Source organism: Helianthus annuus, chromosome 6, assembly GCF_002127325.2.
Source record: "Helianthus annuus cultivar XRQ/B chromosome 6, HanXRQr2.0-SUNRISE, whole genome shotgun sequence".
Classification (NCBI taxonomy): Eukaryota; Viridiplantae; Streptophyta; class Magnoliopsida; order Asterales; family Asteraceae; genus Helianthus; species Helianthus annuus.
In genome coordinates, this window is record NC_035438.2 from 808,528 (window position 1) to 831,250 (window position 22,723).

General features: G+C 36.2%; 4 protein-coding genes across 9 annotated transcripts; 2 read left to right on the forward strand and 2 right to left on the reverse strand.

The window, feature by feature from the left end:
- Positions 1–490: 490 nt before the first annotated feature.
- LOC110864293 lies at positions 491–2,174 on the reverse strand. Its single transcript, XM_022113340.2, has 7 exons — positions 2,147–2,174; positions 1,943–2,059; positions 1,727–1,861; positions 1,459–1,607; positions 1,211–1,351; positions 742–1,068; positions 491–574 (listed from the first exon to the last, which is right to left on the reverse strand). The coding sequence occupies exons 1-7, from the start codon at positions 2,172–2,174 to the stop codon at positions 491–493; spliced, it is 981 nt and encodes a 326-aa protein (XP_021969032.2).
- Positions 2,129–17,883, reverse strand: LOC110864291. Of its 5 annotated transcripts, none has more exons than XM_022113335.2 (17): positions 16,077–16,246; positions 15,737–15,886; positions 15,328–15,474; positions 15,098–15,158; positions 14,537–14,832; positions 14,282–14,413; positions 14,115–14,212; positions 13,940–14,026; positions 13,733–13,855; positions 13,545–13,653; positions 13,350–13,475; positions 13,143–13,277; positions 12,904–13,052; positions 12,650–12,796; positions 12,161–12,487; positions 11,676–11,798; positions 11,252–11,488 (listed from the first exon to the last, which is right to left on the reverse strand). In XM_022113335.2, exons 7-16 carry the CDS (start codon positions 14,151–14,153, stop codon positions 11,715–11,717), a joined length of 1,326 nt encoding a protein of 441 aa, XP_021969027.1. In that variant the 5' UTR covers positions 14,154–14,212; positions 14,282–14,413; positions 14,537–14,832; positions 15,098–15,158; positions 15,328–15,474; positions 15,737–15,886; positions 16,077–16,246; the 3' UTR covers positions 11,252–11,488; positions 11,676–11,714. The 5 variants fall into 5 exon arrangements, with proteins under 5 accessions (XP_035830190.1, XP_021969027.1, XP_035830192.1 ...); XM_035974299.1 differs by having other exon boundaries at positions 12,656–12,796; positions 13,545–13,656; XM_035974298.1 differs by having other exon boundaries at positions 13,545–13,656.
- On the forward strand, positions 4,032–9,981 carry LOC110864294 (signal recognition particle 9 kDa protein). 2 transcript variants are annotated; one of them, XM_022113342.2, is made up of 5 exons: positions 4,032–4,178; positions 6,051–6,139; positions 6,253–6,321; positions 9,096–9,189; positions 9,721–9,981. In XM_022113342.2, the coding sequence occupies exons 2-5, from the start codon at positions 6,068–6,070 to the stop codon at positions 9,792–9,794; spliced, it is 309 nt and encodes a 102-aa protein (XP_021969034.1). In that variant the 5' UTR covers positions 4,032–4,178; positions 6,051–6,067; the 3' UTR covers positions 9,795–9,981. The 2 variants fall into 2 exon arrangements, with proteins under 2 accessions (XP_021969034.1, XP_021969033.1); XM_022113341.2 differs by having other exon boundaries at positions 4,033–4,178; positions 5,971–6,139.
- A 657-nt stretch (positions 17,884–18,540) lies between the features above and the next one.
- On the forward strand, positions 18,541–20,855 carry LOC110864290 (peroxisome biogenesis protein 19-2). The gene is made up of 5 exons (XM_022113332.2): positions 18,541–18,813; positions 18,894–18,942; positions 19,255–19,498; positions 19,828–20,144; positions 20,662–20,855. Exons 1-5 carry the CDS (start codon positions 18,765–18,767, stop codon positions 20,705–20,707), a joined length of 705 nt encoding a protein of 234 aa, XP_021969024.1. The 5' UTR covers positions 18,541–18,764; the 3' UTR covers positions 20,708–20,855.
- Positions 20,856–22,723: the final 1,868 nt, after the last annotated feature.

Here is a 22,723-nt window from a genome sequence, read left to right on the forward strand (position 1 = left end):
AGCATGCGTGTCCCTTAAATAACCAAAACCCGAAAGAAAATAAAAGAAAAATACCGGTAATTAAAAGTTAAAATGCTTGGTAGGTAGACATTTCGCGTTATAACATGTAGCCGCGATAATCAAACCATTCTCTACCTACATATATCTTATATCTTTCCCCACTTGATTATGTGCAGTAAACAAGCTTCAACACTTTGTTGGTAAATTTATTGGAAAACTGGCCTTGATCCACAGTTCTTGCAACATACCTGCAGAGATTGCTATTAGCTATAGAACGGATCATCTTAAAGGTGTTTATGCTACTAAAATAATAAATATTATGTTAAAATCCATAGATTTAAAAGCGATTTTGCAGTTTTAAGCTGTTTTCATCAGACACAAAGCAATGTCTATTGTAGATGCACCACAGTGATCATAACTTCATGATTAGGAAAGATGAAAGAATGCTTACTGGTTCAAATTTCATACATCACCACCTTATTAATACTATCTACAGAGTACAGAGTCTCTTTAATCGATCATATGAACATTGTACTCTGTGCTTCTCTTCGATCCTCAAGTTGTCTCCATCAGACTGTACATAAACGTTAAACATGACAATCATATCAGACAATAATATATTAACCCAACTACCCAAGTTCCAAAAGACAATGCTATGACACAGTATCTTCAAAATGACAACTTTCCGAGACATATAAGGCAATAAGAAACTAAAGTGGGTATTTCACATGAACAACCTACCATTACTGTGAGTATATTTTGCAGTATGCTGTCGGTCTCTTTCTTGTAACACTGTAACATTTGCCAAACTTTAGCATCCTCATTCATTAGCAAAAGGATGCCAACAACTGCAGTTATCCTGTTTAAATGGTCAATCATAACAACATGGCCATTTTGACCGTCAAAAGTCGGGAAATCATTTCCCAGGATGAAAGATGACATCACATTCAACACATGATTTAAAATCTTTTCACTCCTATAGAACAAACGAAAACAAGGCAAAATATAGTAACGGCTTCTGCTGGTATGAATGTCGTTGCTTAACCCACAATCTTTTTTTCCAAGACTCTGCATTCAACAACAAAAAATGGTAACTAATATCGGTGATATATTAGTTAATATCGGTTATCGGTGCCCATGCAAAATATTGGTGTCAAATATCGGTACCGCTATTATCGTTGGTATTGACCGATCGGTGTGTAGCACTTACAGAAACAACGTCAATCATGTACCCTGTAAGGACGCTCCCTAGTTTCAAGATGCTCTGTTCACAAAGTTTAGTGGGATTTGAATCAAGTGTGGTGATCATTCTAAGCAACGCACAGGTGTTGTCCAAGGGTGGCTTATTTGACTGAAAGTTCAAAAAAAAAAGTTAAAAAATCATGCATGATGAAGGTATATTTAATAAACCAATAATTAATAATACAAAACTTTAAAACACCGGCATGGCAAACTTACAATCTGGTCAACAACTGCTCCCTCTAGCATCTTAAAAACAAGATGATCATCTCCAATCTGATGCAGACAAGAGCAAACAGCCCTAGTGAAAGACCTAAACAATTCAGAGTTTGACTTCACACAAATCTCCACATCGAGTGAACCGCTTTCTGATGATAACAAAATGCAACATTTAGGCAGCACTCCTTGTGCTGTGCCCGAAGTCTTAACAGAAATCATATTTTACTGGGGAAAAAGTAAGAGGAGAAAAGTGAAAGAAAATGCTTACCAGAAGACACCTGATATCGTGACAGTAATGTTATGAGAAAACTAATATAGTCAGTAATCTGGATATGTCCAGCTCTATAAGCACAATTCAGAACTTCCAAGAAGCGAAATAAGAGAGATGGATCCAGATCATGTGCTGCATTTAAGATGGCATTCATCAGTATCGAATTATTTGTTCATTTTCGCATCATATTGTTGAAGTACTCACACAAACAACATCCAGCTACCGACTGAAGCAGAGATGGGTCCATGAAGGAGAAGTAATATAGGCAGCAAACAGAAAGTTCTTGAATCTCTCTTTCGAGCTTCATAAAAGGGCCATAGGAAATATCTCCTGCCAAAAGAAAAGAATATCAAAAAAGTAGACAATAACCGAGATGTAGTAGAAGGAGCAACTAACTACCGTCACAGGGACATGTACTGTAAAATTCTCTCAACGTGTACTGCATGTTGTCAAGCTCCTGTGAGTGAGTTCCACATTGTGCCAAGTGAAGTTGAAGACGCAATACATCCTGCTAAATTATATGTGGAAAATCACCATAACTACAAATTAAAACAATATTTAAGTAATGGTTGTGAGCGAGCATATACCTTGGTCGCCAATGGGTTTTTATCACCCAAGAGGGTTAGCAACAAAGGAATCTCTCTTATCCAGGATATCTGAAATCTACAATTTCCGAATCACTTGTGTTTGGGGATACCCAACTGGTTTTCTGTAAATCAGACACGAGAAAATAATTTAAAAAAAAGCAATGGTTGATGGTAAACACAGAGATATAGGTGAAAGAGCTTACAAGAAATAGCATCTCTTCGACTGCTGAAAGACAAACTAGTTTCATTGAAGACTCTGGATCACACTTTTTGAAAACCTCTGTAAAAGCCTGAAATATGCATCATTCAGAACCTACATCTTATACAAGGATCTCGACATTGTGAAGAAAAATCGTATATATACAAAACGCTACAAACCTGAAGAATATGTGATTTCCATGCATTGTCCACTTGCATGACCAGTTTAGGGATGAAAGGAATAAGTGAAAGGAAATGCTTTTGGAAAAACGCTACACTAAACCTGAGTTTTCTCCTTTGATCAGGCATACAATCAATGCTTCTTGATTGTTACGAACTTGCTGTTGTTGATCACAACCTCGATACCTACTGATGTTGTTTGATCAACAAACCCTCTTGCACCTGCTTTCTTTATCGCAACAACCTTTTTTCCTTCTTTTTAGTTCCCCTATTTACGCCTGATTACTGAATTGAGCCATACTTGCTTAATGATAACAAGCTTACCAAATTGATGAACCGTTCTCATACCAGTTGTCGGAAATCAAGCCTTCTTCAACATAAGAAAAACTCTTTGACTAAAATTGGAGGTACATAAACCCTAAACATATAATCCCTATATATACTAAACAACCCCTTGGAGAACAAGTAACCTACTCCTATAAGGAAACCAAATAAAGTAAAACTAGTATAAATCCTAATCTTCCTACTAAAATAAAATACAAATAAAAATAAACCATTTAAATCCTCCAACTTTTGAGTATTGACAAGAATAGTTACAATGAGTGTTTGAGTTGTCTTTAAAAAAACAAAAAATTAAATAATTTAACCATTTTTTAAATAATCCCAACTATTACCAATTGGCCGATAACACTCCCAACTTTTGATTTGTACCACACAACTCCTAACTTTCAACTTATTGGCGGATAGCACTCCCAAACTAACCCAACACTAACCCAGTTTGCTGACATTAGCTGCCACATCACCAAACCAGTGCCACATCATCAAAAAAGCCAATTCAGATGCCGCGTCAGTTGCCACACCATCAAAAAGAGCCAAGTCAGACGCCCCGTCATCAAATATTTCACGTCAGATTCCACATCACCACACAAGTGCTACATCAGCAAAAAAACTAATTGGGTTAGGGTTCAGTTAGTTTGGGAGTGCTATCGGCCAATAAGTTGAAAGTTGGGAGTGATGTGGTACAAATCGAAAGTTGGGAGTGCTATCGGCCAATTGATGAAAGTTAGGGTTATTTAAATCCAATATCCCAAACTAGAAATATGTGACAACTCGTATTTCAGAACCTATCTTTGTACTTTGATGTAACATATGTGAACGTGATACGATTATATGAACTTAGCTGATTAATTGAATGTTATGATTATGTGAAATAAACAAATCGCACAATAGCAACTCGAACACACAAGCCTTTGGGCTTTACTACTCTCGGCCCACTTCTTTTGAACTTGAACCGAATTCGGCCCACTCCTACTATACGCATACATTGACCCTTAGAGAGTTTTGTTTCTCATAACTTGCAAAGCACTTTACACACACAAACCCTAGCTCTCTTCCTTCTCTCTAGAACTCGACGGCAACACACACCCTCTCTATCGAAGATCTTTCTTGTTCGGATCAATCATTTATTCCATCCTCTCAAATCGGTTAGTGTTCATGATGTTTTGATATGAGCTGCTAGTTTCAATATACTCTGAAAGGTGAAGTGAAGCTGATCTCAAGTCAAAAGCAGCCACTCCAACCTAACAATAAACACAGTATAAACATTATATAAATCTCCGTTAACACACAGCGATGACGTTTTAGGAATTGAGTGTTAACTAATGCTATGCATTCTTCTACATCATTGCCCTAATTTCAATGTAGAGTCAAGTATGTGCATATACATACAGATATCTATATCTATAGATTCACAGACACAAAATACACTTAAGAAATAGGATTGAGAGGTAAACGATGATGTGTTTTCTTCTACATGATTGCCCTAATTTGAATTTAGAGTCAAGTATGTGCATATACATACAGGTATCTATATCTATAGATTCACAGACACAAAATACAGTTAAGAATTAGGACTGAGAGGTAAACGACGATGTGTTTTCTTCTACATTATTGTCCTAATTTGAATTTAGAGTCAAGTACGTGGATATAGATACAGATATCTATATCTATAGATGCACAGGCACAAAATACAGTTAGTAATTAGGGTTAAGAGGTGAACGATGATACCTCCTTGGCTCGATTCTCGATGAGTCCGATCACGAAGCTTGATCGCTCTCCAGTGTCGTCTTCCATTTCCAGTCCAACGTTCACTCGTATGAATGCGCGCCAATTTACGCGACTCCAGATGCATTAGTGACTTGTACCCCCATGAACTTATGATGCATTAACAACTTGTACAGTTTTGTTCAACTATCTACGGATCTACCGCAGTTGGTCAAATCTATGAACTGGGCCGATTGTGTTTTGACCGTTCTTTATATTTGTAAGGTGATGTTAAGATGTCATATTATACGGGTCGTATGAGTTATGCGTGTCATATCACTGTGTAAAAATACGGATCGTATGGCTTTGTTTATAGGCACATTTGTAATTTCGTTGTCAGCCAATACATAAGTATGGTTAGTCTCATACGACTCACATATACACCACTCATGTGTTATATGGGTTGTAGTATATAATACGGGTTGTATGGCATGGGGAAAGTAACAATACTGGCCGTATTTCAAAGTGGAAATGGTTGTGTGAGTAAGATGTCAGATTATCAGAGATGTAAGATTATTTTTAAGCTCGAGCTCGTTTGAGCTTGGCTCGACTCAGACTTATAACGAACCGATCTCTAGTAGCTCACGAGCAACTTCTCTCATTTACCCCTTAAATTTCACAAGAGTATATACATATTGATCAAATTCAAAATGTTCTGAAGAACTATAAATTGTGCCTCTGTTTATAAATTGTGCCTCTGTTTATCATTAGATTTGATGTCTATGTGTGAGAGTTATGTTTGATACATTTTATAAGCATAGTTCCGGTCAGGTTTTTTTAATACCCGGTGCGGGTTTTTTCCCAACCCGATGCTTACCTGAACCCTACTCGATGAATACCCGAACCGGACCCGGAAATAGGGTATTATAATACCCGGGTTTTATAAAACCCGACCCGAACCCGGGTATATAGTGTATACATTTTTGGTAGAAAACCCGGACCCGACCCGGTTTTTAAAAAAAACCCGATTTTGTAAAACCCGATCCTACCCGAAACCCGGTTTTTAAAAAAACTCGATTTGTGCACCACTAGCCGTGATGGTTTCGAGGAAGCCCGTTATGAAAGCGCTTAATTCGTTCTCTGGCTCGGGCCCTGCTGACGTTATTGTTTTTACACTAATATTCAATATTGAATTTAATTAATTAATTTTTTGGGTAATTTTCCTCTCAATAGCTTTGGGGTTGTTCTAAACAAAACCCTCGATAAGAAACTTGACAAATTTTCATACCTACTTTGATCGCCGCCGTTGACAGTTATCTTGATCGGAACAATGGTGTACATTGTTTCATGGGACGATTTTGTCGAACGATCCGTTCAGTTGTTCCGCAATAGCCCCCAAAACGTACGCTATATTTTCATCTGTTTTTATTATTATATTTTAGATCTAAATTATCTGATTATTATTATTATTATTATTATTATTATTATTATTCACTGTAAAATTATGGATTGCAGACTCGTTATGTGATGAAATACAGACATTCTGATGGTAAATTGGTCCTCAAGGTCACTGATGACAAAGAGGTACTTTTATTTTTGTTATTTTATGATTGTTTTAGCAAATACTTTGATTGCACAGTTGGTTTTTGGAGGGACTGTTTTTGTTAGATTTTGTTGATGAATTTTCAAATTATTATTATGATGTGTGTATTGTGGTTTAATTGGTTACTTTGACCTGTAGATTTTGATGGAAAATTACTACTTAGGTTTACATGTGATGTTTAATGTTAAGATGTTTGTGTTTGTGTTTGTGTTGGTGCTATGAACTTTTTTGAGTTTCTATGTTTTTTTAATTAACTTTTTTAAAAACCGGTTCCAATCCGAACCGAACCGCCGGTTAGTATACTGGTTAGGGATCTTGATATTCGAAACCGGTTATAAACCGAGACGAACTGGTTATAGCAGGTTGGGTTCCCATCGTGAAAAACCGGTTAAAAAACCGAACCGGTTTTTTCCCATACAAAAATAACCGGTCCGGTTTAAAAAAAAAAACCGATTTGTACCCCTCAAGGCGCAAGGTGCTTAAAAAATTAGACAAGTAGGGCGCCAAACAGGCCATTTTTGGCTGTATAAGATTTGTTTTCGGCTGTTTTAGACTGGTTTTCGACTGCTTTAGACTAGTTTTGGTTGGTTCAGATATGTTTTTTGCAGGTTCATGACAGTTTTTTCCGGTTTTTTGTGCCTTGCTGCACTAGGCTGCTAGGCGCTTTGGTGTGTTTTGCGGCCTTTTGCTTTACATTTTCTGGGTGCCTTTGTCATCTTTGACAACTATGAATGAAATAAGAAAGGGTTATTATATAGGATTTCTTTTACAGTAAACCTACTAGAAATAAACTGAAATTAAAGTTCAATATCAATATTTTTTTGAGCAAGCAAAAATAAAGATTTAAGAAACCGTGTAAAAGTTGTTAAGTTTGTAAATTGGGTTAAATGTCATTTTAGTCCCTGTGGTTTGAGCCATTTTGCTAGTTTAGTCCAAAGGTTTAATTTTTCGTCTGTGGGTCCAAAAAAGTTTCACCATTGCCATTTTAGTCTACTGGGTTAACTTCATCCATTTTTTGTGTTAACGAAAAGGGCAATTCGGTCATTTTATATGTAAATCTATTAACTTAACTAGATGGGCAATTTGGCCATAAAAAAAGACCGAAACGCCCTTCTCGTTAACAAAAAAACTGGATGAAGTTAACCAAATGGACTAAAATGGTAACAGTGAAACCTTTTTGGACCCACAGGCGAAAAATGAAACCTTTGGACTAAACTAGCAAAATGGCCCAAACCACAGGGACTAAAATGGCATTTAACTCTTGTAAATTTATTACAAGGTGCCCAAAAATGCATGGTTGTAAAAATCCTGACTAGACACCGATTAATTTCCGATCAATTACAATTAATCGCGATTATATCCGATTAATCGCTACACCCCACCGGCCGACTAGCGATTTCTACAACCATGCAAAAACGTCAAAAAAGAAGTTGAACTTACACTCGAGTTGACCTTTTCCCAATTAACACAACAATGAAAAAGAAGCATTTTCACTGTTGAGTTTGCTTTATAATCTTAATATTAGTGAGGTTGTTAACAGTTAACTCATGTGGTGTCATGGTCATCTAAGTTAGTGATGAAGTTTAAATGTTTTCTGATTGAGAGAATCACGAAAGTAGCCATTTCCTATGGCTTATTGGCTTGTCTACCTCTAAAGCCATTTTAGACAAAAACACGTTTATAGCCATGAGGTATAAAACACCCAGGAAATTGGCGTATGTCAAGGCTTCATACGCGATTTTTGTCTGACATGACTATAGAAGGTATAACACACATTGGGTAATCGCTATCTTTCTGGTTTTTTTTTTTTTTTCCTGCTTTACAAGATTTGGCACTAAAAGAGCAGATCACAAAAGAATAATGTAACATCTCTTTTTTAGACATGTTAAGAAATATACATGCTTTCACGAGATATATGTAATCTGTTGGTATGAAATAAATTGTATAAAGATTGAAATTTTGGATGAAAATGCAATTAAAGTGGAGTTGTTTGTTCCTATACTTGTGCTCAATTGAGGTAGAGTAGGTTGCCTTTTCATATTGAAATCTATGTTCAAATCATTGGATTTGAGTTCTTAAAAGTAGGGATGAGCTCGGTACCGGACCGTGCCAATCCCGAAAATCCCCAAAAGTGGGTACCAGTACCAAAAATGTTCGTACGGTACGGTAGACGCCAAAAATTGGTAATATACCGGTACCGTACTACCGAACCGGAAATACCGATCCCCACAATGCCAAAAAATAAGTACCGAATTTCGATCGGTACGGTACCGGTACTGAAATTGTCATTTCTACGTAAAAGAAACACCATATACGGCTACTGCTGATAAGATTTAGATTTATTAGATGGGAATAATCATGGTTTTTGTTGAATATCATATAACCCTTTGTATTCGACTTATCTTTAGACTTTATTAGGCTTTTACAAACTATTGTCGTTTTTGCCCTCCAAGGCCAAACTTGAACTACTTTAGTGACAATCGTAGCATTTCTTCATCTGTATTTTGGTGAATTGAACCTTCTAAGAAGGTGGAATTGAAGTAAAAGTCATCTTCATCTGTATTAGTCTGTCGAAATTATCACACGTATTGTATTATTTAACAATCCAAATTTTTGGATAAAAAAGTATATAGGACGTTAGGACCCATTTCCATTGATTACAAAGATGAAAGTAGTTAATTTCTTTTACCTGTTTGATCATTAGAAATGACACATAACCCTAATTGACCCACTTTTCATGGTGTATTTGTTGCAGTGTCTGAAGTTTAAAACAGATCAGGCACAAGATGCTAAAAAGATGGAGAAGCTCAACAACATATTCTTCACCCTCATGGCTCGCGGTCCTGAAAGTATTACCATTACTGTTGCCCTTTCTCTTAATTTCTTTCTTTTTAATACTTTCTCCTTTGCATTTTACATGATTTCGTTTCTATAATCATATCCAACACATATAAAGATGTATAAAAATTACAAAAACTGTTTGGGGGTCAGTCTGACCGGTTTTGGCTGGAACTAAAAGACTCCATTTTGACCCAGTTCCACGTTGACCTCACCGTCTGACCAACTCATTTTGCCACCTCTATCTAATTAAACATGATATTGGATGTCGTGATTTATGCCTTTAGTAGGCTTATAACATGAAATAGCAGAGATCAAGACTGATATACAAATGCCATCTTGAATTTTTTAATATTGTCTGTTGTAGGAACAATTAAGACAATGTATTACGAAAATACCATAGCTTTTTTCATCATTGTTCTCTCTCTCTCTATAGACACATACATACATATGCACACACATGTATATAGGGCGTTCGTTCCAGAGTCAATAATATGTTGAGAATAACAAACTGTCGCTAACTTTCTCTCATGTTTTTGCAGCTGATATAACGGAGGTCACCGGAAAAGAACAAATAGCGCAGCCTCCCAAAAGAGGCAGAGGAAGGAAGCAATAATTTTCAAGCCATTTCATTGTTGGTTTTCTAGACTTGTCACAAAGCCCCATTTTGTTAAATTTTCAAGTATTAACCTTTTTTAAAGCTGTATGAATCCAGTAGATCTTTTGGGGTGAACTCTTTGCAATATTTTATATTTCTACTTTTGCTTTGCATTGCAGAATCTCATAATCTTATTCTATATGAAGCTTGATCTCCTCCATACACTTTACTTTTTGACTTTGTCTTTAAACATGGGTTAGATGCATTACATACACAATTAACAATGTTAAGTGGGTGTACAGTGATTAGAAACCCAACATGGGTTGATCGCTCTCCAGTGTCGTCTTCCATTTCCAGTCCAACGTTCACTCGTATGAATGCGCGCCAATTTTATACTCTACAGATGCATTAGTGACTTGTACCCCATGAACTTGTGATGCATTAACAACTTGTACAGTTTTGTTCAGCTATCTACCGCCAAGTTGGTCAAATTTATGAACTTGGCCAACTGTGTTTTGACCGTTAAGTATAGACATGTTTATATTTGTAAGGTGATGTTAGATATACCATTCCTAAATGTACACCAGCTAAGATGTCATATTATACCGGTTGTACGAGTTATGCGTGTCATATCACACTGTAAAAACACGGACCGTATGGCTTTGTTTATAGGCATACCTGTAATTTCGTTGTCAGTCAATACATAAGTATGGTTAGCCTCATACGACTCGCACAACCATTTCCCACTTTGAAATACGACTAGTATTGTTATTTTCTCCATGCCATACAACCGTATTGTCTATTCTATGTACAACCCATATAACACATGAGTGGCTAGATTGTCAGAGATGTAAGCTTATTTTTAAGCTCGAGCTCGTGTGACAAACCAATCTCTAGTAGCACACAAACAACTTGTCTCATTTACACCTTAAATTTCACAAGAGTATATACATATTAATCAAATTCAAAATTTTCTTCCATTGCACATGGTCACTCATTATCAAACTTTTACTTAAGTTGTCACTAGTTTGTAAAAAAAATTACTTCTAAATACCATTTAATCAACTTTCACATGAATTTAAACCCTAACTATTTTTTGGGAGACAATCATCAATATCACTAGGTCGCAATTAAATATATATATTTTTATGAAAGAATATCATATTAAATGTATATAAATATCTAGCAAATGTTTGGAAATCGGATCACCCTCATAAGATGATCGGTAAAGGAGTGTTTAGCTAAATTAAGCTTCATGTTCAACCATTGTTACAAGCAATTTGTATGTCATTTAAGCGTCCATATTCTAGTTTCATTGATGTATCTTGCTAATATATGGAAATGGTTCTATAGTTGTCTACTTATAACTAATAACATATTGAACGCATCCATATGTCACTTTTACATCTTTTTTATTTACCTTTCTTCTCTTCATAGCACGCATGTCCCTTAAATAACCAAAACCCGAAAGAAAATTAAAGAAAAATACCGGTAATTAAAAGTTAAAATGCTTGGTAGGTAGACATTTCGCGTTATAACATCTATGTCAATTAGAATTGACCCCGGTCATTGAGAGAGTAGCCGCAATAATCAAACCATTCTCTACCTACTTATATCTTTCCCCACTTGATTCAGCGCAGTAAACAAGCTTCAGCACTTTGTTGGTAAATTTATTGGAAAACTGGCCTTGATCCACAGGTCTTGCGACATACCTGCAGAGATTGTTATTAACTATAGAACGGATCATCTTAAAGGTGTTTATGCTACTAAAATGCTAAATATTATGTTAAAATCCATAGATTTAAAAGCGATTTTGCACTTTTAAACTGCTTTCATCAGACACAAAGCAATGTCTCGTGATCATAACTTCATGATTAGGAAAGATGAAAGAATGCTTACCAGTTCAAATTTCATACATCACCACCTTATTAATACTATCTACAGAGTAAAGAGTCTCTTTAATCGATCATATGAACATTGTACTCTGTGCTTCTCTTCGATCCTCAAGTTGTCTCCATCAGACTGTACAAAAGCGTTAAACATGACAATCATATCAGACAATAATATATTAACCCAACTACCCCCGTTCCAAAAGACAATGCTATCAGTGGTGAAGCTTGACGTTTTCGACGGGGGGTCGGAAAACGTATATACCCAAAATTTCTATAGAATCGGGGGGTCGAAAACATATATACCCAAAAATTTCTATACGAAAACTACATATATAACACTACTGAGCGAAAAGTTCGGGGGTCGGGCGCCCCTTCCCGCCCCTTCAAAGCTTCGTCAATGAATGCTATGACACAATATCTTCAAAATGACAACTTTCCGAGACATATAAGGGAATAAGAAACTAAAGTGGGTATTTCACATGAACAACCTACCATTACTGTGAGTATATTTTGCAGTATGCTGTCGGTCTCTTTCTTGTAACACTGTAACATTTGCCAAACTTTAGCATCCTCATTCATTAGCAAAAGGATGCCAACAACTGCAGTTATCCTGTTTAAATGGTCAATCATAACAACATGGCCATTTTGACCGTCAAAAGTCGGGGAATCATTTCCCATGATGAAAGATGACATCACATTCAACACATGATTTAAAATCTTTTCACCCCTATAGAACAAAAGGAAACAAGGCAAAATATAGTAACGGCTTCTGCTGGTATGAATGCCGTTGCTTAACCCACAATCTTCTTTTCCAAGACTCTGCATTTAACAGCAAAAAATGGTAACTAATATCGGTGATATATTAGTTAATATCGGTTATCGGTGCCCATGCAAAATATTGATGTCAAATATCGGTACCGATATTATCGTTGGTATTGACCGTTATTTTCGGTATTTGACCGATCGGTGTGTAGCACTTACACTTACAGAAACAACGTCAATCATGTACCCTGTAAGGACGCTCCCTAGTTTCAAGATGCTCTGTTCACAAAGTTTAGTGGGATTTGAATCAAGTGTGATGATCATTCTAAGCAACGCACAGGTGTTGTCCAAGGGTGGCTTATTTGACTGAAAGTTCAAAAAAAAAAGTTAAAAAATCATGCATGATGAAGGTATATTTAATAAACCAATAATTAATAATACAAAACTTTAAAACACCGGCATGGCAAACTTACAATCTGGTCAACAACTGCTCCCTCTAGCATCTTAAAAACAAGATGATCATCTCCAATCTGATGCAGACAAGAGCAAACAGCACTAGTGACAGACCTAAACAATTCAGAGTTTGACTTCACACAAATCTCCACATCGAGTGAACCGCTTTCTGATGATAACAAAATGCAACATTTAGGCAGCACTACTTGTGCTGTGCCCGAAGTCTTAACAGAAATCATATTTTACTGAAAATGCTTACCAGAAGACACCTGATATCGTGACAGTAATGTGATGAGAAAACTAATATAGTCAGCAATCTGGATATGTCCAGCTCTATAAGCACAATTCAGAACTTCCAAGAAGCGAAATAAGAGAGATGGATCCAGATCATGTGCTGCATTTAAGATGACATTCATCAGTATCGAATTATTTGTTCAATTTCGCATCATGTTGTTGAAGTACTCACACAAACAACAGCCAGCTACCGACTGAAGCAGAGATGGGTCCATGAAGGAGAAGTAATATAGGCAGCAAACAGAAAGTTCTTGAATCTCTCTTCCGAGCTTCATAAAAGGGCCATAGGAAATATCTCCTGCCAAAAGAAAAGAATATCAAAAAAGTAGACAATAACCGAGATGTAGTAGAAGGAGCAACTAACTACCGTCACAGGGACATGTACTGTAAAATTCTCTCAACGTGTACTGCATGTTGTCAAGCTCCTGTGAGTGAGTTCCACATTGTGCCAAGTGAAGTTGAAGACGCAATACATCCTGCTAAATCATATGTGGAAAATCACCATAAATACAAATTAAAGCAATATTTAAGTAATGGTTGTGAGCGAGCATATACCTTGGTCGCCAATGGGTTTTTATCACCCAAGAGGGTTAGCAACAAAGGAATCTCCCTTATCCAGGATATCTGAAAGTCTATAATTTCCGAATCACTTGTGTTTGGGGATACCCAACTGGTTTTCTGTAAATCAGACACGAGAAAATAATTTAAAAAAAAAAAGCAATGGTTGATGGTAAACACAGAGATATAGGTGAAAGAGCTTACAAGAAATAGCATCTCTTCGACTGCTGAAAGACAAACTAGTTTCATTGAAGACTCTGGATCACACTTTTTGAAAACCTCTGTAAAAGCCTGAAATATGCATCATTCAGAACCTACATCTTATACAAGGATCTCGACATTGTGAAGAAAAATCGTCTATATACAAAACGCTACAAACCTGAAGAATATGTGATTTCCATGCATTGTCCACTTGCATGACCAGTTTAGGGATGAAAGGAAATGCTTTTGGAAAAACGCTCTGCCGGAACGCACTACCTGCAATACACATTTCATGTCAAATTAAAAGTCTCATTTTTCTTGACACAAGGATATCATAATGTTTACCTTCTCAGACAATGCATCTATAATGAACACCAGAAATTTATCCAGAAACACAGATGGGGGAGCGGACCAATCATATAAGCAAAAGAAGATCTCTGAAACTATTACATTCAACTTAAAAAGCCTATTTTCAACCTGCAATGCGTACAACGTTCAAGCAATTGGATTAAAACGTGAACAGAAAAACACCAACAAGTATAAAGGTAAAGTTAGAGATCAACGAGCGAAGAACCATGGATACAATAACTTCTTCAATACCTTCTCTGATGACTGATGTGTGGGGTTAAGGGGAAATAAAACGAACAACTTCTTCAATAGCTTTTGCAGCACAACTTGATCACTTCCATTTGAAGGTAGTGAGACTTTTAGTTGTTTCGCGCTTCTACCCTTCCCATTAACAAAAAACTTGACAACAAGATCTATACTTTTCAATATAGAAAGCACACAATCATATGATTGTGTTTCCATTGCCAAACATGAAGGCATAAAATCCTGGATACCACTGATTAAAATAGGCAAAAGGCCCTTCAATTCCTTTTCAGTCGAAGAAAACCCTATGTTAAAATGAGAGAGACAACCAAAATGTAAGCATACATATAAAACGAAAAGACGACACACAACTACAGAAATTGAGTTTTATTATATAACAAAATTGAAGATAATTTACGCGCAAGCCACTTACTCAATTGATCAATTTCTTTTTGTTACTTCTTTGTTCACATTATGCCACATGTTGTCCATGATTGGAATAGTTGGTATTTACTGATTATCATTTGTAACTACTTAAATTTATACATACAATATCTGATTTTCACTTACCAGAATGATCTTTATGTGTTTCAGACTCAAAAGCATGCAAAATTCTTCTATCAGCAACAGCCTAATAGCAAGAGGGTAAAGGTGAGGGGTGAGCATTATAAATATAAAATCGGATGGAAAACAGCACAAGGAATATAACAACTTCAAAAGAAGTTATAATTAAACAAGGAGTGCAGGGATGACAGGAATTTTAAGGACATAAAATTCTAACATTGAAAGTTAGAAAGTACATTATCAGTTGACGAGTTGTTATCCGTCGTGTTACAAGGCAACAAAGAGAGACAGTATGCCAAACCAGCAAGAACACTCTTAAGTTTTCCCTTGTCGTGCAAATTAAACTGGTTCTTCTGCAATATCTCTTTGTAATGTTGGATAATCTGTAAATTAAAAAATGATTTCGGTAAATATATCAACACGTAACTATATACACTATTCTGTAAGTGCACGACGAAAGAAAGCATGAACGTCCACAATCGAATTACAACATGCACCTAAACAAAATAATAGGAACACCTCCTGAGATTTTCACACACTAAATGGAAATAAGCTATATAACTATATATATGTGTGCGTGCGTGTGTGTGTGTGTCTTATAAAGATATTCTTTTCCATGTAAAGTTAATTATATAAAACAAATACCTTCTCGGCAAACATGGAGAATGACACTGGGTAGTGCTGGACAACAAGGTCAAAAGTTTTAAAAGCCATCAAACGAACATCAATCGTCAAATGTGTCATTGCATTGAATACATATGCCATCATCAAAGATATGAAAGTTCCCTGGTTACCCTGGAGAAGTTAAAAACAAAAAATAAATACTCAAGGGATAAAGTGATGGACAATACCGTTACCATAAAGTTCATTGATAAACAAGATGAACCATATTAACAATCAAAAACTCTCCACACAACAGTTTTGGCTTCTTTTTGTGAAAAATTTAAAATCTTGAGAGAGAGAGAGAGAGAGAGAGAGCAAGCACCTCTTTACAGGCAGGAAATATGACTGTCTTTAAAAGTTGATAAAGAGTCTCACGCACAACTTTGTCTTCGTCACTCATGCGCTCACGCAGTTTTTCTATAACACGGAGTTTGTGCATTTTGAGTTCTGACGGATGGTTGAGGAAGATATCCCTAATGCCGACTAACGCGTCTTGATGGAAACACAGCCAGTGTTAATACCTTGGTTAGCTTCAAAACCAATACTTAAAACTTCAAAGCCTATGGATCGTCATACGAATGTTCAGGTTACCGGTTCTAATTATCATCTTGACACATAATCATGCATAGTAGTGCTAGTGTTTATCATGCATCTTCATTTAGAATGTTCACACAAAAGTTTTACTATGTATCACATATATAATATGTTAATCTGCATTCAATACACCTTTCACACTTTCTGTAAATAAGCAGGTAATAACAAAATCTTGCTATCCTGTGCAAGTTTTTACCTGATATTGCTTTAGTGATTTCGGACAGGACTCTGCATTTTGTATATATTATTAAAAATTTAGGGTATGCATATTACAAATGCAGTTAAGGGTTATACCACAAATGTAAACACACTTCTGATGAAATATGAATAGCAAATGCAAACACAAACAGAAAAGATCGCTTGTCTCTTGATGAAATTACTTATTGTTTTGATGTTGTTTGAGAACCCTAATGAAATGTTAATGAAAGAAACGGTACCTCTGCGAACTTTTGCATTGTGATGAGATGTCTGCTGAAGCAGCTCTTTTAACGTCAAACCTCTCTTGCTCACGGCTAAACCAGCCTTCTCTGATGCCAAACTTTGTTCCGGTAATATAATTGCTGCACATAACCATGTTAAGAAAACTCTCACCATTTACAATTTTACATCAAACACCATTTGAGCCCTCTGATGTAGCAAACTTTTACCATTTACAATTCTACTTTCAGATAATAACATATCAACAAGTTCAACTTAGGAACAACCATGACACTCTCAGTGCCAAAAGATGGCAACATAATAAAAGTCGTCAAAACGGTAGTCCCGTTGTGTAGGTACCTCGTCTCTGAAATTCATAGTTATTGAATATAATAGTCAAGCATTTGCTACATCCGGAGAGGAGATAATCCTGACCATATATATGTATAAGATGATGACACGAAAACTTCTAATTTCCTTGGCTTTTATTTGTAAAGTCTATAAGCTTTCATGATGTTTTTAATTTCATCGATCATCCTCAACAACATAATTTATCCAGCATAAACTTATACTCTCATAAGTCACAACTCACAATCTAATCAATTACATGATGTTACCTTTCGATTTGAGTTCGGTATTCGTAGTATTCTTCGGTGGCCGCAATTTCTTTCCAATCTTTCGCTTTATTTTCTGCAGGATTTCAAAACACGATATCAGTGAAAAAAACGTCGACAGTTTTCAAACTCATTTGTGAAGACAATGAAATATGATACTTACTTTGAAGTCTACACCGCGCTTCTTCAACTGCGCCTTATGCTTCACCATCCTTTGATCGATCGATGCCTTGTTGATTTTGACTTCAAGAAACAGATTGCAGGATGATTGTTAGGGTTTTGGAATACTATAAAATTGATATTTTGCCGCCAACCGGAACGGTCGAAGAAGTCGTAATCGGAAGGTAAATTTAATATGTTTACTGACCCCTCCCTCTGTTACTCCCTCTGACAGGGCCGATACGGGTACGGGTTAGGTTTGTATGGACTTAATAATGGGCCAAATGAAAGTTGAGTCGTTGATTCAGCATTGGGCTTAATATTTGAGACTTCAATACAACAAAACCTCATTGGTTAAATTAATACCTCTGTAACGTAACTGTAACCTAATATAACATATTAATCATTTGCAACAACAAAAAAAAAGTACTTGCAGTAGTTGGTAACCTTTTTTTTTTTTTTCATTTTGGCATCACTAAATTAATTAATTTGTATTTGTTGTTTCAATTATATTGCTATTAAACTGTATCTGTTCTTTATTTCTTGGATTCATTACTATCACTAATAAAGCCTTATAAGGAGGGTACCAAGAAGGGGAGGGGAATGGCAATATTGCTAAGGAGACTCGTTGGTGGGGCGACGAAATCATAAAGGTGATGAGGTATTCAAATAATAATGTAGCATGGACGGGGGTCGTAGTGTTCTCCGTCTTCTCAATTCAAATTGAGACTCCCTGATTACCTTCCTCAATTATATATTGTATAATATATAGTATAATTCAATCAACAAAGTTCACTATATTTAAGGCTAAAGATTTTAATTCACTACACATAATTATAGTATTATATAATTACGTGGTCAAGTTTTAGAACACATTTTTTTTCAGAAAATTTCAGATAATATAAATACTTAATATCACTTAAAACTTATGTATAAAATAAAGGCTGTAGAAAAAAGAAAAGATAAAGTAGAAAAGGACTAAAGAAATACTAAATAACCTCTCATTCCTAAATCATTGGGCAATTTGCTTGCTATTCTTTTTTCACAATAATAATAAGGAACGACGATCATAACCATAGTCCAGATGCTCGGTTCCTCTTCGAACTCTCCGTCCACTCGTCTAGCGACGTCACGTAGCCGATTCCTTGAATTATACAAAGATTCTCCGACAACATAGAATTTGTTTATTAGGAGAGAGAAACGATTCCTAGAGAGAAGAGAAGATCATGGCTCAGACCACCAACCATTCAGACGATTTAGACCAACTTCTTGACAGTAAGTCCACTATATTATTTCACATGATTTTTGTTATTATTTTGTGCATATGACTATAATTGTTTAATTGTATGTATTAGGTGCTTTGGATGATTTCCAAACTCTTAATCTTGCCTCCTCTGCTCAAAGGTTTTGTAACTTCTCATTTATTTTTAATTCAAAATAGAATAGAATTCCCACATGCATGCACATAGTTGATAAACATTGAAGTTATTGTGATGAATGGTTTAATGCTTGATTATTGATAAAATGTAGTAATTTGACCCCCCCCCCCCCACCCCACCCCACCCCACCCCAAAAAAAAAAACATATGATCATAAGTCGATAGGTACCTGGATACTGGAAACTGCAATAATCGTTTTTAAACCGCACATCGAATATTATTTTGAAGCCTTTTCATATGGTTTCAACTTTCATGTTATGTGGTGGGTGATAAAGCAGAGATGATGGAGTTAAGAAAGCAGAGGGATCTTGTTTACCTAAAGGGTTAGGATTGGGATTACCTGTTTTGAGAAGTAAGAAGGAAGGAAAGCAAAAGGAGTCGCATGTTTCCGAGACCCTGAATAAGCTAAGGGAGCAAACTAGGGAGACTGTTAAGGGGTTGGAGTCTATAGCAGGTGGTGGTGATGATGATGCAATGTTGGAGGATTGGGTCAAACAGTTCGAGGAACTTACAAGCTCTCAGGTAAACCTTGTTCCATGGTTTGGTTCAATTGTGATTTTTTTGCTTGATTACATGTTTATTGTTCATCTGCCAAAGGCTTTGTGGTCTAGTCGCATTGGTGATCCGTGATCCCCCTTTGTATAGGAGACAATGTGGGCTGGGTTGGGCCCAATGGGCCAGACCTCATACAGGCCTAAGCCCAAACATTGAGCCCGATTGGACACACACCATCACATGGGAATTTTCAATTTAAACGGGACATGAGGAGGGAGAGGGGGGGGGGGGGGTATTAAGTTTTAATTGTTTGGAATCGAGAGGTACTAAAATACACTTCATTTCCCCCTCTCCAGGAACTGGAGTCTATGATGGAGACGATGATGCAACAGCTTCTGTCAAAACAAGTTCTTCATGAACCCATGAAGGAAATTGAAGAAAAATATCCGAAATGGTTACAAGACAATGAATCTAAACTAAATAAAATAGAATACGACCGTTATTTTCGTCAGCATCAACTCATAAAGGAATTAAACATGGTTTATGAGACCGAGCCTGGTAATTTTGGAAAAATCGCTGAGCTCATGCAAAAAATGCAAGAATGTGGTCAACCGCCAAATGATATTGTGAAAGAGCTTGCTCCTGATTTTGATACATCAACTTTTAACCAGCTGTAAGTGCTCTTTTCTCCATCTTTCAATGTTCAGAATGAGAATTATGTTAAGTTTGACTTCTACTTCCAGTTTTGACTCTAGGCGACACATACAACAAAATGTATGAACGTATTGGGTAAAAAGGCCATTTTAAGTTTTATGCGTAAGGTATTCGTCGTGTAATTCGTATGTCATACTATTAACCTGGCAAGAGTATTGAAATTCTTATAGGCTGACTTTTGAGGTCAAACTGATTAATATTCTAATACAAAACTGAGATAATTTTTTTTTTTAATATTCGAAGAGTTTGACAATTGAGTTGAACTATAAAGCAAGCATTGCAAAACCCAAAACTCTAATTTTAGTTTCATGAAGAAAAACAGATCATCTTGGACACAAAAAAGGTAAGAAATTTGACCCAAAAAGTTCAAAGTGTACATGATTCTTGGAACAGAGATCATTGCTGGAATAAGTCTCTTTCCAATATTGGCATTGCATATATAGTTTTGGTTACTTTATTAAGTTTTTTTATTGCAGATCACCAGAAATGCTTGATTCTCAGGGAAACTGCTGCATAATGTGAAGAAAGGATGGGAATAATGTTGTTTTTGCCTGAAGTTTACCATTTGTATGTCACTTCACAATATTAGCTATGGTTAAAACAGTTGTCGAACACTTTTATATATCTAACTACACAACTTAAAGTAGAAGCTACACTTGATTCTCTCGAACATTACATGTTCTCGAGTGGGGTATCTCACGATATATGGGTTAAAGCTACACCTTTTTGTCCACTATAGGACTTAATGGGGAGGTACACATTTCCAACACCTAGTACCACTAGGCTACAAGCCCTTTGGTACACCTAATACTCTAATAGAGTAGTATCTAAGGCGTAAGTGTGAGACGGGTAAGATACTTGTGATATGTATCTTATAGCGGTTATGCAGGATATTTTGTTTTTTATGTTGATATACTTAATGGTTGATTTATAGGTTACATGACAGTTATGATAGCTCAAGGGTTATGTTGTTAAACATGTTATTAACCTAATTAACGTCCTATATATTGTAAGTCTTGCGGTAAATTTCATGTATTATATTGGTTCAAATGTTAATCAGCTTCTTGAAGATCTTATTAACTATAGATTATACATCTCGCGGGTGATATTGTTTAACATCTCAATAAGGCAATTTAACGTCCTGCATAATTAAAACTTGACATATTATATTGTTTAGCATGTAATTGACGTATTTAACGTCCTTAGACCACCCGTAGTGGCTCCATTTGGGGCGTTTTTTTGTGCCCGAAAACGCCAAATCATGCCGGGGATCCACCCCTGGGCGTGTTTGGCTTGTTTTTTTTTTTTTCGCGAGTTGGCCAATAACATTTAATCTTCCTTTTTTAGTCCAATAGCTTTTTTTTGTTGGTTTTTTATTTTTATTTAATTCTTTACACCCTTTAACATAATGCACACATCCCCACTACACCCGTTTTAGAAAAACGCCCAATAATGTCTCTTGCTAACTGTACTGCCACATGACAGAAAACGCCAAAGGGTAGGGGCATTATTCACCCTTACCACTACGCATGGTCTTAAGTTACACACATTTGTGGTTGATGTGTGTTCTCCGTGTGGGTAAAGATGGTGATAAGAATGAATGTACGTAAAGCTTATTTTTAATTAAGTAATAGTAATACTATAATAAACATAAATAGTTTATTAAATAATGAAATATTTTATGAAATATAATATTTAATTAAAATTTTAAAAATATGATTGTAACGATGAATGAATTGTTAAAAAACTTATATTATAGAAACGATATGTTGGTCACTAAGATCGAGTGCAGTGGAATAACTAAAAAGTTCAGATGTCACTGCCATGTAAAGGCGTACAAAATCTAGTTTGGACCCAAAGCAGATCGGTTTATTTTTTATTGGACTCAAACCAGCTGGGCCCAAATCAGTGCGGGTTGAGAACTGATTTTAGGGTTGAAAAACTCAACCAGCTCAAACCGATCTGGATCGATCTCAAAACCGATTCGACCCAAAACAGCCTATTTTTTCATGCATCTTTCTTAGATCCTCGATCTGGTTCGGGCTCAAACCGGTTTGTGCATATGAGATCTCGAACTAGACATAACCTATTGGGCTAGGTCGGGGCCAGACCCGTGTGGCCCATAGCGGTTTTTTACCATCAACAAACTGGTTTAGCAGCCTCAAACAGTTTTTTTTTTTTTTTTTTTTTTTTTTTTTTTGTACACATCTACTGTCAAATCACTAAAAAAGTAAAAAGTTCACAAATTCACATGAGTGTAGTGGTTTAACTAAAAATTAAATTAAAGATAACAAAATGTGATTGGTTGAGAGACCTCTTGGTCCCGCTACTTCTCCTCTCACGCCAGTCATTGCAATGGTGGAGAGTACCTTACGCGGCCCAAGTTGACGGATGGCCAGCTGCGTTTGGCGCCAGTTGGGTGTGATGTGGAGTCTTTGGTGCCTCCACTACACACATTCTATAGACAAAAGTTAAATCATTATAAACATGGTCGGCCCTTAGGGTGGCGGGGGGACCACCAGCCATGGTCCGATACCT